Raw genomic sequence first — 16,156 nt, 5'->3', positions numbered from 1 at the left:
ATCATTACGACGATCATGACATATTGGTTCTCTATTGGTTCTACAGAATGCTCCAAAAGTATTGGGACAATGACACTGTACTCCAGCACTTTGGATTTGAAATAATACAATGACTATGAGGTTATCGTGCAGGCTGTCAACTTTAATTGAGGGTATTTTCATCCATATCGTGTGAACCGTTTAGAAATTACAGCACTTTTTGTACATAGTCCCCCCATTTTAGGGGACCTAAAGTATTGGGACAAGTTCACTTATATGTGTATTAAAGTAGTAAAAATTTAACTATTTCAAATCAAATCAAAGTTTATTTGTCACGTGCGCTGAATACAACAGGTGTAGACCTTACAATGAAATGCTTACTTACAGGCTTTAACCAATAGTGTGAAAAAAAGGTGTGTGTGTGTGTGTGTTTAGGTAAGTAAAGAAATAAAACAACAGTAAAAAGACATTTGAAAATAAGAGTAGCAAGGCTACATACAGACACCGGTTAGTCAGTCTGATTGAGGTAGTATGTACATGTAGATATGGTTAAAGTGACTATGCATATATGATGAACAGAGTAGCAGTAGCGTAAAAGAAGGGTTGGGGGGGGCACACAATGCAAATAGTCTGGGTAACCATTTGGTTACCTGTTCAGGAGTCTTATGGCTTGGGGGTAAAAACTGTTGAGGAGCCTTTTTGTCCTAGACTTGGCACTCCGGTACCGCACATATTGGTCACATATTCATAGCACACAACGACTACATCAAACTTGTGACTACAAATTTGTTGGATGCATTTGCTGTTTGTTTTGGTTCTGTTTCAGAATATTTTGTGCCCAATAGAAATTAATAGTAATAAATGTATTGTCATTTTGGAGTCACTTTCATTGTAAAATAAAAAATATATTATATTTCTAAACACTACTACATTAATGTGGATGCGGTTCCTGAATGAATCGTGAATAATGATGAGTGAGAAATTTAGACGCACAAATATCATACCCCCAAGACATGCTAACCTCTCACCATTACAATAACAGGGGAGGTTAACATTTTATATCATAGCCCCAAGACATGCTAATCTCTCACCATTACAATAACAGGGGAGGTTAGCATTTAATATCATACCCCCAAGACATGCTAACCTCTCACCATTACAATAACAGGGAGGTTAGCATTTTATATCATACCCCCAAGACATGCTAACCTCTCACCATTACAATAACAGGGGAGGTTAGCATATAACATCATACCCCCAAGACATGCTAACCTCTCACCATTACAATAACAGGGGAGGTTAGCATTTTATATCATACCCCCAAGACATGCTAACCTCTCACCATTACAATAACAGGGGAGGTTAGCATTTTATATCATACCCCCAAGACATGCTAACCTCTCACCATTACAATAACAGGGGAGGTTAACATTTTATATCATACCCCCAAGACATGCTAACCTCTCACCATTACAATAACAGGGGAGGTTAACATTTTATATCATACCCCCAAGACATGCTAACCTCTCACCACTACAATAACAGGGGAGGTTAGCATTTTATATCATACCCCCAAGACATGCTAACCTCTCACCATTACAATAACAGGGGAGGTTAGCATTTTATATCATACCCCCAAGACATGCTAACCTCTCACCATTACAATAACAGGGGAGGTTAGCATTTAATATCATACCCCCAAGACATGCTAACCTCTCACCATTACAATAACAGGGGAGGTTAGCATTTTATATCATACCCCCAAGACATGCTAACCTCTCACCATTACAATAACAGGGGAGGTTAGTAAACAGGGGGTATGATATTTATGCCTCTGTAACTTTCTCAATCGTCATTATTCACGATTCATTCAGGATTATTGTATAATTTAAAATCCAAAATGCTGGATTATAGAGCCAAAACTAGAAGAAAAAAAATTAATTGTCCCAATACTTCTGGAGCTCACTGTATGTAGCACCATTGTTTTGATGGGACAATAAACATTGAATTCCACAGGCCCGTGTTTTAATCACAGGTGAAAAGAGAGAAGGAGGTATCAGGTTTCTAGATGACCAGACCACTCCCACTTTCAACCAGTATAATACTAGACAGATCTGCAAAAAAATTCAAAAGACACTGGAATAAATCCGTTTGTTTGTGTTGCTAACGAACCTTTCTCTACTGCCCACATTCACAATGCTTTATTTGATTCTCTTTGTTGGAGCGTTCGCCCTGTCCTCGGGGCAATTCACGAGTAAGTAGCCACTTCTGAATCCTATTTTTTTGTGTAGTCAATATATATCAATGTAGGTATTGGTATGTTGAGATTCAGTCAAGGCTATTGTGTCTTATCTAGCGAGCCTATACACCGTGTTTTATTGGTCAAAGTGAGTTTCACAAAAAAATCGCTTTGTAGGAATTATGACACATTGTGTTAATTGATAGCTATTGAATTACTTTTGTCCAGTTGATGTGTACTTTAAACTGGTAATGGGTTGCAGAAAATGAAGATTATTTTAACCATAAACGTTGACGTAATCTTGTCATCAAATAAAGTGTGTACACATCTATGATATGCTTCTGATATGACGCACAACCCGATCTTTCAATCCACATTGGAATCTTTGTCAGATTTGAGCATATCCGAGTTGCACACATTATGGAAATACGTTGTTAAAAATAGGCTAAATAGTATTCGCACTGTTATAGGAGCTAGGCCTACTATAAATTGCAGTCTGGACATGGACATGCCAAACGTAGTCACTAAGCAAGATTAAATTCCCTAGGTTATTGATAAGGCCTAAAAATACAGTGTATAATTCCAATCAAATTCTAATTAAAACCCTAAACAACTTGTTTTAAATAGGCCATGTCTATAAACATAGTAACAGGCACCGTCATTGCTCCCGCGGGCGTAGGCATATAATACAGACAGAGCAACATAGACTATGGAGGGTTTTACACACATCAACACTTTTCACAGGAGCTGGATAAATATCCAATATAAAGAGTAAGGGGGGAAATCCACTGACCGGTATACCACTCACAAATGTAATGTTTTAGAAACATGGAACCATCTTACAGATCATAATTGCACTTCTCCAGAAATAGCAGACGAAATAAACCCATGGATGGTGAATCTTTAATACATTTGATTGTTTTTCGTTTAATTTGATTTTTAAAAAACTGTTTTTTAAACAACAATAATGTTTATTTGGCCGAGGCTACGTAGGCCGTCATTGTAATTTGTTCTTAACTGACTTGCCAAGTTAAATAATAGTAAATAAATATAAACTGAGTTTTCGCCACCGCCCCTCTGGAAACGTATTTCTCAAAACTAACACCCCGACTACACTGCTCGTGTGCGTCAACGAGCGTCTGCGTTACCAAGGAATAAAATATCAGTTATATGTGTGACGCAGATCGTGCTGCAAGTCCTGCCTCTCCCATCTCATTGGTTTATAGAAGCAGATACCCAAGTGCCATCTCCTCATTTGTTATACCCACGTGGATGATTGAAAGACGAACTGTGTTGTCATGGTAATACTATGAAAGTTTAGATGCCAATCACCATATAAATTCAAAGAATGAAAAATCCTGGAAGGAGGAGAGATGACTAGAAATTATTCGGTTGACCGTTTTATATGTGGATTAATTGTCGGAGTAGAGGACCTTGTGCATTTCAGGTAAAATAACAACTCAATGTTTATATCCCAGGACAAATTAGCTAGCAACAGCAAGCTAGCTAAATAGGACAAATTAGCTAGCATGTGCAAGCTAGCTAGCTAAATTGCCATAAATGTTTAATGCTTTTCAACCTGTCCCCAAATTAATAATCTGCAGCGGATCCTAAACATGTGCAGAAATCTCTATCCTTAGTCCAAAACTTCTGTGTTCCAGAAGATCCAGAACCACAGCCACTCCTTATTTCAAAATAGGATTTTTATCAGAAGCATGACATCATAAATTGCATTTCTCGTTCCATGAGCATAAGGCAATGTGTGCACATGGCAGGAGGCATGGATGTTCATTCACTGAATATTGATTATTAAATAGCAGACAGTAACCCTACAATAGGTCTAGTTATAACAAAAATATAATCCTTTTTTTATTGGCTTCAATGTGGAAATATTCATCTAAACACATTTCAGTTGCATTTAGAAAATTCACTGCATATTTGAGCCATGGACAGTTGGCCGTTGCCCAAACGTAAAATTAAGATTCACCTACTATCACTGTTGTTATGGCCTGTTTGTGACTTTGCCAATAGAAAGATAAACAAACTAACAGGCCAATAGCCATGGCAACAAGCGGATTCAGCACCAAGGAATTACCGCGATTTAACAGTTAGGTCCTAAAGCTTGAAAGTGGAAGATGCCATTTTTTTTTACAAAATGATAAAGGAAAAACAATAAGCATTCTAATAAGCAGTTCCTAAACAGACTTGCTACGGTCACTGACACCTTGCATTCTATTGTAATAACTTGACCTAGACAGACTTCCTACGGTCACTGACACCTTTCATTCTATTGTAATAACTTGACCTAGAGAGACTTTTTACAGTCACTGACACCTTTCATTCTATTGTAATAACTTGACCTAGACAGACTTTCTACAGTCACTGACACCTTTCATTCTATTGTAATAACTTGACCTAGAGAGACTTTTTACAGTCACTGACACCTTTCATTCTATTGTAATAACTTGACCTAGACAGACTTTCTACAGTCACTGACACCTTTCATTCTATTGTAATAACTTGACCTAGACAGACTTCCTACAGTCACTGACACCTTCCATTCAATGGGCATCACACATAGACCTAATGAGTCCAAACTTTTCACAGAAGTTGCATGGACAAAAATAATGTCCAATATAAAGAAAAAACGTGAACGCCTGTTGACTGTTTTGCTGCTCGTGATATTTTAATAAAACCTTGTTTAAAGGCTACTGATTAAGCTACTGTGTGCGTCTGCTGGCAAGATCAATACCATAACCAATTGTGTTACTGCCAAGACCAGCTTTTGGTCAGTCTGAAATATCAACAGTAGCGCTGCTTGAAATTGGCACATTTCCCAGCGTTTTTAAGGACACACCTCAAATATGTCCACCCCTCAGAGCAAGCAAGCTGATATAAGACAGGTAAATTGGCGCCAGGGTTGGAAAATATCAGAGCGCTGACTTTCACAAGTCGAAATTGGCCAAAGAGCATGCGTTTGACACTAGCGCAGCCTTAACACTGGGCTCCCGAGCGGTGCAGCGGTCTAAGGCACTGCATCTCAGTGCTAGAGGTGTCACTACAGACCCCCTGGTGCAGCAACCTTAGGCACTGCATCTCAGTGCTAGAGGCATCACTACAGACCCCCTAGTTTGAATCCAGGCTGTATCCCATAGGGCGACACACAATTGGCCAAGTGTCGTCCGGGTTTGGCCAGTGTAGGCCATCATTGTCAATAAGAATTTGTTCTTAACTGACATTTTTACATTTACATTTTAGTCATTTAGCAGACGTGCTTATCCAGAGCGACTTACAGTAGTGAATACATACATTTCATACATTTTTGTTTGTTTGTTTGTTTTGTACTGGCCCCCCGTGGGAATCGAACCCACAACCCTGGCGTTGCACACACCAGGCTGGCGTTGCAAACACCATGCTCTACCAACTGAGCCACAGGGAAGACATGCCTAGTTAAATAAAGGTTACATTTTGATTTTTTTTAAATTAAAAACGCCAGCCAATCATAGAGCCTTATATACACTGCTCAAAAAAATAAAGGGAACACTAAAATAACACATCCCAGATCTGAATGAATGAAATAATCTTATTAAATACTTTTTTCTTTACATAGTTGAATGTGCTGACAACAAAATCACAAAAATGATCAATGGAAATCCAATTTATCAACCCATGGAGGTCTGGATTTGGAGTCACACTCAAAATGAAAGTGGAAAACCACACTACAGGCTGATCCAACTTTGATGTAATGTCCTTAAAACAAGTCAAAATGAGGCTCAGTAGTGTGTGTGGCCTCCACGTGCCTGTATGACCTCCCTACAACGCCTGGGCATGCTCCTGATGAGGTGACGGATGGTCTCCTGAGGGATCTCCTCCCAGACCTGGACTAAAGCATCCGCCAACTCCTGGACAGTCTGTGGTGCAACGTGGCGTTGGTGGATGGAGCGAGACATGATGTCCCAGATGTGCTCAATTGGATTCAGGTCTGGGGAACGGGCGGGCCAGTCCATAGCATCAATGCGCCAGTGGCGAATTTGCCAATCTTGGTGTTCTCTGGCAAATGCCAAACGTCCTGCACGGTTTTGGGCTGTAAGCACAACCCCCACCTGTGGACGTCGGGCCCTCATACCACCCTCATGGAGTCTGTTTCTGACCGTTTGAGCAGACACATGCACATTTGTGGCCTGCTGGAGGTCATTTTGCAGGGCTCTGGCAGTGCTCCTCCTGCTCCTCCTTGCACAACGGCGGAGTTAGCGGTCCTGCTACTGGGTTGTTGCCCTCCTACGGCCTCCTCCACGTTTCCTGATGTACTGGCCTGTCTCCTGGTAGCGCCTCCATGGTCTTGTACACTACGCTGACAGACACAGCAAACCTTTTTGCCACAGCTCGCATTGATGTGCCATCCTGGATGAGCTGCACTACCTGAGCCACTTGTGTGGGTTGTAGACTCCGTCTCATGCTGCCACTAGAGTGAAAGCACCGCCAGCATTCAAAAGTGACCAAAACATCAGCCAGGAAGCATAGGAACTGAGAAGTGGTCTGTGGTCCCCACCTGCAGAACCACTCCTTTATTGGGGGTGTCTTGCTAATTGCCTATAACTTCCACCTGTTGTCTATTTCATTTGCACAACAGCATGTGAAATGTATTGTCAATCAGTGTTGCTTCCTAAGTGGACAGTTTGATTTCACAGAAGTGTGATTGACTTGGAGTTACATTGTGTTGTTTAAGTGTTCCCTTTATTTTTTGAGCAGTGTATATTGTTCGGAACCTAAATTAAATGTCTACTTTTTTCCAGTCAACTTGTGGTGGTAGAAGAGACGCACGCTTGTTTACATTTAGTCAAACAGCATCCGCTGTTGCAATGACATGACTGTTACAGTTCACCGTTTTTGTTATGACAGCATTAACTTATTATTGGACATTCAGGCTATATTTCTTGTGGCAACACATCCTCCACTCTATTCAAAGTCCACAACATTGCAAACATTTGGGATTGAGTGGTTAACACCAAGTCTTTCACAAAATTGTGCAACAGGCTGTACATTTGTTTAATCAGCATTGATGATAATCTGTTTTTGCTACATCAATTCTTTCTTCACAACAGCTAACCCACCGTTTACAACATCAACCACAAGTTCCATAACCTTAACTGCTAACCCGTTGTTGGCACCATCAACCACAACTTCTACAACATCAACTGCTGTCCCTGGGTATGCATCAACAACCACAACACCTACAACCACAACTGCTTTCGCGGATTACACATCAATGACAACCGTTGTCCCTGAAGATACAACAACAGCGACAACAACAACACCCACAACTGGTGTCTCAGAGGATACATCAACACCCACAACCGTCCAACCAACAACAACAATGTTTCCTGCAGCAAGTACGTGGGAATTTAGTTTTTATGTTAAATGTACATTGTGGGCCAAATGTGACTAACAAAGTTTGCTTGCCATCAACTTAGTTAGTTCTTAATATAGAATTAATTAGCCCAAAGTGATTTACAGTACTTACATACAGCCCAGATGTTATTGTATTCAATTCCATTTACTTCCTGAGCAAGGCATGCATTCTTTCTGTCTGTGATCGTAACAATCCTAGCTCATGATCCTCTTTTGAACATTCCCAATCATCATCATGTTATTCATATACAGTACCAGTCAAAAGTTTGAACACACCTACTCATTCAAGGGTTTTTCTTTATTTTTACTATTTTCTACATTGTAGAATAATAGTGAAGACATCAAAGGTCTCTGACCTCCTCCCTATAGGCTGTCTCGTTGTTGTCGGTGATCAGGCCTACCACTGTTGTGTCGTCTGCAAACTTAATGATGGTGTTGGAGTCATGCTTGGCCATGCAGTCATGGGTGAACAGGGAGTACAGGAGGGGACTGAGCATGCACCCCTGGGAGGCTCCAGTGTTGAGGATCAGCGTGGCAGATGTGTTGCTACCTACCCTTACCACCTGGGGGCGGCCCGTCAGGAAGTCCAGGATCCAGTTGCAGAGGGAGGTGTTTAGTCCCAGGATCCTTAGCTTAGTGGTGAGCTTTGAGGGTACTATGGTGTTGAACGCTGAGCTGTAGTCAATGAATAGCATTCTCACATAAGTGTTCCTTTTGTCCAGGTGGGAAAGTCCATTGTGGAGTGCAATAGAGATGTCATCATCTGTGGATCAGTTTGGGCGGTATGCAAATTGGAGTGGGTCTAGGGTTTCTGGGATAATGGTGTTGATGTGAGCCATTACCAGCCTTTCAAAGCACTTCATGGCCAGTTGGTCAGCACATGCCCGGAGCACACGTCCTGGTAATCCGTCTGGCCCCGCAGCCTTGTGAATGTTGACCTTTTTAAAGGTCTTACTCACGTCAGCTACGGAGAGCATGATCACACAGTCGTCCGGAACAGCTGATGCTCTCATGCATGCCTCAGTGTTGCTTGCCTCGAAGCGAGTATAAAAGGCATTTAGCTCGTCTGGTAGGCTCGTGTCACTGGGTTAGCTCGCAGCTGTGTAGTATGATTCAATGTTAGCCCTGTATTGACGCTTTGCCTGTTTGATGGTTCGTCGCAGGGCATAGCAGGATTTCTTGTAAGCTTCCGGGTTGGAGTCCCGCACCTTGAAAGCGGCAGCTCTACCCTTTAGCTCAGTGCGAATGTTGCCTGTAATCCATGGCTTCTGGTTGGGGTATGTATGTACAGTCACTGTGGGGACGACGTCCTCGATGCACTTATTGATAAAGCCAGTGACTGATGTGGTGTACTCCTCAATGCCATCGGAAGAATCCCAGAACATGTTCCAGTCTGTGATAGCAAAACAGTCCTGTAGTTTGGCATCTGCTTCATCTGACCACTTTTTTATAGACCGAGTCACTGGTGCTTCCTGCTTTAATTTTTGCTTGTAAGCAGGAATCAGGAGGATAGAGGTTGGGTGATTGTGGAGGCCAGGTCATCTGATGCAGCACTCCATCCCTCTCCTTCTTGGTAAAATAGCTCATACACAACCTGGAGGTGTGTTGGATCATTGTCCTGATGAAAAACAAATGACAATCCCACTAAGAGCAAGCCAGATGGGATGGCGAATTGCTGCAGAATGCTGTGGTAGTCATGCTGGTTAACTTTGCCTTGAATTCTAATTAAATCACTGACAGTGTCACTAGCAAAGCACCCCCACACCATCACACCTCCTCCTCCATGCTTCACGGTGGGAACCACACATGCAGAGATCATCTGTTCACCTACTCTGCGTCTCACAAAGACACGGCGGTTGGAACCAAAAATCTCAAATTTGGACTCATCAGACAAAAGAACAGATTTCCACCGGTCTAATATCCATTGCTCATGTTTTTTGGCCCAAGCAAGTCTCTTCTTCTTATGTCCTTTAGTAGTGGTTTCTTTGCAGCAATTCGACCATGACGGCCTGATTCACACAGTCTCCTCTGAACAGTTGATGTTGAGATGTGGCTGTTACTTGAACCCTGTGAAGCATTTATTTGGGCTGCAATTTCTGAGGCTGGTAACTTCTTTTCCTGTGGCGGTCCTCATGAGAGCCAGTTTCATCATAGCGCTCGATGGTTTTTGCGACTGCACTTGAAGAAACTTTCAAAGTTCTTGACATTTTACGGATTTACTGACCTTCATGTCTTAAAGTAATGATGGACTGTCATTTCTCTTTGCTTATTTGAGCTGTTATTGCAATAATATGGACTTGGTCTTTTACCAAATAGGGCTATCTTCTGTATACCACCCCTACCTTGTCACAACACAACTGATTGGCTCAAATGCATTAAGAAGGAAAGAAATTCCACAAATTAACTTTTAACAAGTCACACCTGTTAATTGAAATACAATCCAGCCAACCTCATGAAGCTGGTTGAGAGAATGCCAAGAGTGTGCAAAGCTGTCATCACAGCAAAGGGTGGCTGCTTTGAAGAATCTCAAATATAAAATATATTTTGATTTGTTTAACACTTGGTTACTACATGATTCCATATGTGTTATTTCATCGTTTTTTTGTCTTCACTATTAATCTACAATGTAGAAAATAGTAAAAATAAAGAAAAACCCTGGAATGAGTAGGTGTGTCCAGACTTTTGACTGGTACTGTACAATATAGTGTGTTGTACAATGTAGGAAACAATCAAATGAGCTCTAAAAGCTCAAAGGAAAGCATTCCTTCAGATATTAAATGAATTATTATTCCTACGATCCTCATATTACCCTTAGCGTAACTGTAGCACCATCCTAAGGGTTAGCATTACTAAGACTGTTCATTCTGACTGGTGTCTCTTGATTTGTCATAACAGATTCCTATTTAATCAAGAATTATTATTGTACAATAATTATCATATTAGCCCCTCCACCACACAATACTCAGTGATGTGTTGTAGTGGATTTGCCCCAAACATAACACTTTGTATTCAGGACATAAAGCGAATTGCTTTACCACATTTGTTTTTGCAGTATGTTTTGGAATATTTTTATTATGTACAGTATTCCTTCTTTTCACTCTGTCATTTAGGTTAGTTTTGTGGAGTAACTACACTGTTGTTGATCCATCCTCAGTTTTTGCCTATCACAGCCATTAAACTCTGTAACTGTTTTAAATTCCCCATTGGCCTCTTGGTGAAATCCTTAAGCGTTTCCTTCTTCTCCGGCAACTGAGTTAGGAAGGACGCCTGTATCTATGTAGTGACTGGGTGTATTGATGCACCATCCAAAGTGTAATTAATAACTTCACCATGTTCAAAGGGATATTCAATTTTACCCATCTACCAATAGGTGCCCTTCTTTGCGAGGCATTGGAAAACCTCCCTGGTCTTTGTGGTTGAATCTGTGTTTTAAATGTACTGCTCGACTGAGGTAACTGATAATTGTATGTGTGGGGTACAGAGATGTGGTAGTCATTCAAAAATCATGTTAAACACTATTATTGCACACAGAGTGAGTCCATCCAACTTATTATGTGGCTTGATCAGCAGATTTTTACACCTGAACTTATGTAGGCATAACAAAGGGATTGAATACTTATTGACTCAAGACATTTCAGCTTTTCATTGTTTATTAATTTCTAAAAATGTATAATTCCACTTTGACATTATGGGGTGTTGTGTGTAAACCGATGACAAAAAAAATCTCAATTCAATCCATTGTAAATGTAGGCTGTAACACAACAAAATGTGGGTGTGTGTGTGTGAATACTTTCTGAAAGCACTGTACAAGGGAAGGGTCCAAAAATCACAGCGTTGCAGAAATATATAGTATAGTATATACTCCCTGAACATTGACCTTAACTATCTGTATTTATGTGTCTCATCACTTCCATCTTCCTCAGACCTGACCACGTTTGCACATGCAGCGGTGAATTTATCCAGCTATGAAAATCTGGATAACGATGCACTCGTTTCAAACATTGAGGAGGTATGTTGACAATCTGTCTGTCGTCCCTCTGTCTGTCGTCCCTCTGTCAGGTTGGTATCAATTCAGAATTGAATGCTTGATAAATTCCTGTTGTAATTTTGAATCAAAATAGTAAACAGGATGAAGAATTGGAATTAATAAAATGTATTTGAAATTCCAACGTTACGGTAAATGGTTAAAAACTGTAAATCTATAGATTCCAGGTCATGCTGGTGACTTTCCCAAGAGAATCTGTAGATCTCCTGCTGAATGTGTAAAGGGAAGCCTTATGAACAGTGGTAGGCTAATGCAGGCAGATAGTATCATGTATGTGTGTGCAAGATTACAATGTTGGGCCATCTTGGTTCTTTTAGATCAATAGAAAGCGATAGGTTAGATCCACCCAGGACAAGGACCTGCTTTTGTATTTTGAAATCAGTTTTCTGCTCGCATGTGTTAGATTAATTACTTTTTTGTTTTTTGTTTTGCTCACAAGAGTTAGCTATGAGGCATGCAGAGGAGCCTTGCTGGTGGAGAGTTTTGGTGAGAACTTGACACGAGAGCTAAAGCAACATGATTGATAGTGTTGGTTTTGACCTAGATAGATCTCACCAAGAGCTTTCTGTTGATCTAAAATCCCCACGTTACTTATTTGGCCCAAAATGTAACTTGGCCCCATACACACAGACCCATGCTACTATCTGCCTGCATAAAATCTTACTGATGTTCAAAAGGCCTCTTTACACATTTACCGAAAATATTTGTCTATCTGGTAAATCTATAGATTCCCCTGTAAATGTGTAGATTTACCAATAAGATGGGGATCTCTACATATACAGGTAATTCTATTTGATTAATTGTTTTTACACATTTAAAGTAACATATACATAAATGTATTTCTTGTATTTCAGTTCTTGAGGCAAATAAGCAATAATGGCCTTGGACCTCTGAAGATAGCAGTGAAACATTTCACAAAATGTAGCGGCGCCCAGTGTGGGGGCCAGCAATCCTATACTACCCCTCAACCCTCCCCTGACACTCAAACCTCCCCTGGCCCTCAACCCTCCCCTGGCCCAACCCCCACTGGCCCTCAAACCTCCCCTGACACTCAACCCCCTACTGACACTCAACCCCCTACTGGCACTCAACCCCCTACTGGCACTCAACCCCCCACTGGCACTCAACCCCCCACTGGCACTCAACCCCCCACTGGCACTCAACCCCCCACTGGCACTCAACCCGCCCCTAGCACTCAACCCACCACACCCTTCACCTATATAGATACCGTTCCGGTTTCATAATCTCCACTGATTCATCAGACATCTGTATAGCCTTCTTGTTGATTGTTAACTTGTCAATAATTTGAAATGGAGTGGGGAAAATTGAAATGTAGGTGCATAAATATACAAGTTCATACTCTAACTTTGAAAGAATAGCTATGATTTTTAAAAGTGAGTGATATTGGTAACACTTCCCATTGAGGTATCCTTTAAGTGAGTTGTAAAAGGTATATGAATACTTCAACATCAACTGTATTGACTGGGATTAGGTTATGTACTTTACTGTATGACAGGGACTGGTAGATATTGATTTAAACTTGTTGATTACAATATGTGGAAATATCTCCATACACCCTGAACTTGGATGTAGTAAATAAAAGACTGCTTTGTGAAGATTTAAACCGCTTTTTCTATAAATGATGGCAGACTATTTAGAATTATTTGTAATTTTTTTTAGCTAAATATTTTGTAGCTTTTTTTTATTATGTTAAATGTAATACTTTTTAAGATGTATTCTTTGTGTTGTTTTCCTTTGTTAGGTTGGGCCCCTCTCAATCAAACCTGTTTTCAACCCATCGTTATTTATTGAACCTTTATTTAACTAGGCAAGTCAGTAAAGAACAAATTCTTATTTACAATGACAGCCTACCCCTGCCATATCCGGACGACACTGGGCCAATTGTGCGCCGCCCTACGGGACTCCCAATCACAGCCGGATGTGACACAGGCCTGGAATCAAATCAGGGTCTGCAGTGACACCTCTTGCATTCAGCTGCAGTGCCTTAGACCGCTGCGCCACTCGGGAGCCCAATTGTGGTATGTTAGGTTGGGCCCTTCTTAATCAAACCTTTTTATTTCCATCTCATTGTGGTATGTTAGGTTGTGATCCTTTCAATCAAACCTGTTTTTCGACCCCATTGTGGTATGTTAGGTTGTGTCCCTCTCTGACAAACCTGTTTCAAGGCGTTTCTAGGTTCAGACAAAACAACTTTCTTCTTGTGCTCATTTGGAATCATTGATTAAAAATAACATGCCAAATCATCTCTTATGTTGATTATATTGCTAACTGACTTGATTTAAAATTACTTTCAGATGATGTGGGCATGACATTATTAACATGCTGTGTGGTTGATGCATTTGTTGGGAGTGGCTAGTTTAAAGTGGGCCTGAACATACTGATTTCACCTCGGTTTTCCTCCTCATTAAGTAAAATGCATTTTCGTTTTGGTGGTGTGGTTATGTTCACTATATAAAATCATTAAAAAAAATTGTGATTTGTATTTGTTTTGCCTCTTGGGCCCCCTATAGGGGCAGTAGGTAGCCATAGTGGCGGCAGGTAGCCTAGTGGTTAGAGTGTTGGGCCAGGTTGCTGGACCAAATCACTGAGCTGACATGGTAAAAATATGTTGTTCTGCTCCTGAGCAAAGCAGTTAACCCACTGTTCCCCGGGTGCCGAAGACGTGGATGTTGATTAAGGCAGCCCCCCCCCCGCACCTCTCTGATAATTAATTAATTCAGTTAATTCAGAAGACACATTTCAGTTGAAGGCATTCAGTTGTACAACTGACTAGACTAGGTATCCCCCTCTTTACAGACTTGGGCCCAGAACCTGACTCTCACAATTGACCAGTCACATGTATTTATAATGGAATAAAATTATATATATATATATATATATATATATATATATCAATCAGCTACCCAATCAAGGCAGGGCCACCCCAGTTACCCAATGTGGGTCCTCCTCTCCTCTCCCCATCTGACGATTAGCAGAGTGGCACAAGGCAGCGGCAGGTAGCCTAGTGGTTAGAGCGTAGGTGAAAATCTGTCATTCTACCCCTGAACAAGGCTGTTAACCCACTGTTCCCCATTAGGCTGTCATTGTAAATAAGAATTTGTTCTTAACTGGCTTGCGTAGTTACATTTAAAAACATTATTTTTTTTAAATTTAATATAGCCTATACAGTATATTGCCAAAATACATACTTTTTAAAAATGGTATTATTTATTTTGTTGTCTCTTGGGCCCCCCCATGGGCCTGGACACAGGGTCTTCATGTAGTGGTCTGGGTGTAGCTGGTGCAGAGGAGTCAGGCGCAGGACAGCAGAGATGAGTAACACAAGTAACTTTACTCAAATATTCCAATAACATGTCGTAATACCGAGCCCACAATAACGGACTGAACATACATAAAGCAATCACGCACAAAAACCATGGGGAAAACAGAGGGTTAAATAATGAACATGTAATAGGGGAATTGAAACCAGGTGTGTAAGATGAAACAAATGGAAAATGAAAAGTGGATCGGCGGTGGCTAGAAGGCCGGTGACGTCGACCGCCGAACGCCGCCCGAACAAGGAGAGGGACCGACTTCGGCGGAAGTCGTGACACTTCAGCCCAGGTAAGCACCTGCATTAATCCGGCCCTGGACATGTGGGCATGATTGAAATCCATACCAAACTATCAAACCCAACCAGGAAATCGGCATACCTATAGACACACCTATGCAACACTTCCGTTTCAGTGATCTCCGCCCTGAACGAATAGTGGGGTGAATAGCATGCTATTCTCATGCGTAAGTTCAAGGTGTTATAGAATGCATTTTTGTTGGTAGGCCACTCTGATAGGCCTACATTATGCTCCAATAGCCAGACTAGTCTACTTGGCCACTGTCTACAACTGTAACTTAAAGTGGGTACAACCTCAGTGGTCACAGTAAACGTTTGCCAGAAGTTGCACAGAATGCTCATAGCATTCAAGTTTCCAAGACCAAAAATGTGCTGAAGAAAATGAGAGGGAACATTGGTTAACAGAAACATAGATGTAGAGGTTGTCTGACAGAGACAAAGTAGTGTGTTTGTGCTTAGAACAGTTGTTTTGGAGTGGGCATTTTACTGTTTTATGTCAATGCTGCATAAGACAACAAAATATGTATATACTGTAGGGTATAAACATATGTAGCACATCGTGACTCTATATGTAATGCCTATCAATGATTTATGAAAGCTACATACAACCACAAAGTAAAGTGTTACTGGAGGTTGCATCAGTATTGATAAAGAGCTTACTTACAATTGCAGTAAGGTACAGTATGGTAATTGTTACTCGGAAATGATTTGATATTGAGATCAAAACGGCTGCATTGAACCTTTGAATACTCTCTCTCACACACAGACCCAGTGCCACAGACAGGGCTATTGGAAAACATGTGGCAAGGCAGTATTTTCCACAGCACTTTTCAATCATTTTAATAAAAAAAAA

At 40.9% G+C, this 16,156-nt stretch overlaps 1 protein-coding gene across 1 annotated transcript; it reads left to right on the top strand.

The window, feature by feature from the left end:
- Positions 1-2,097: 2,097 nt before the first annotated feature.
- On the top strand, positions 2,098-13,936 carry LOC115151520 (mucin-2). Its single transcript, XM_029695519.1, has 4 exons — positions 2,098-2,233; positions 7,321-7,608; positions 11,551-11,636; positions 12,527-13,936. Exons 1-4 carry the CDS (start codon positions 2,176-2,178, stop codon positions 12,914-12,916), a joined length of 822 nt encoding a protein of 273 aa, XP_029551379.1. The 5' UTR covers positions 2,098-2,175; the 3' UTR covers positions 12,917-13,936.
- The last annotated feature ends 2,220 nt before the right edge of the window (positions 13,937-16,156 follow it).

This window comes from Salmo trutta, chromosome 17 (genome assembly GCF_901001165.1).
Source record: "Salmo trutta chromosome 17, fSalTru1.1, whole genome shotgun sequence".
In the NCBI taxonomy this organism is placed as follows: Eukaryota; Metazoa; Chordata; class Actinopteri; order Salmoniformes; family Salmonidae; genus Salmo; species Salmo trutta.
Note: the sequence above shows the minus strand (reverse complement) of the source record. Positions and strands in the feature narration are given on the sequence as shown.

Bases quoted from the DNA above. Each gene is read 5' to 3' on its own strand.
- LOC115151520 (XM_029695519.1), top strand. From the start codon at position 2,176: ATGCTTTATTTGATTCTCTTTGTTGGAGCGTTCGCCCTGTCCTCGGGG. The intron at 2,234-7,320 runs GTAAGTAGCCAC...TCTTCACAACAG, and splicing joins GTCCTCGGGGCAATTCACGA to CTAACCCACCGTTTACAACA. The intron at 11,637-12,526 runs GTATGTTGACAA...CTTGTATTTCAG, and splicing joins TCGTTTCAAACATTGAGGAG to TTCTTGAGGCAAATAAGCAA.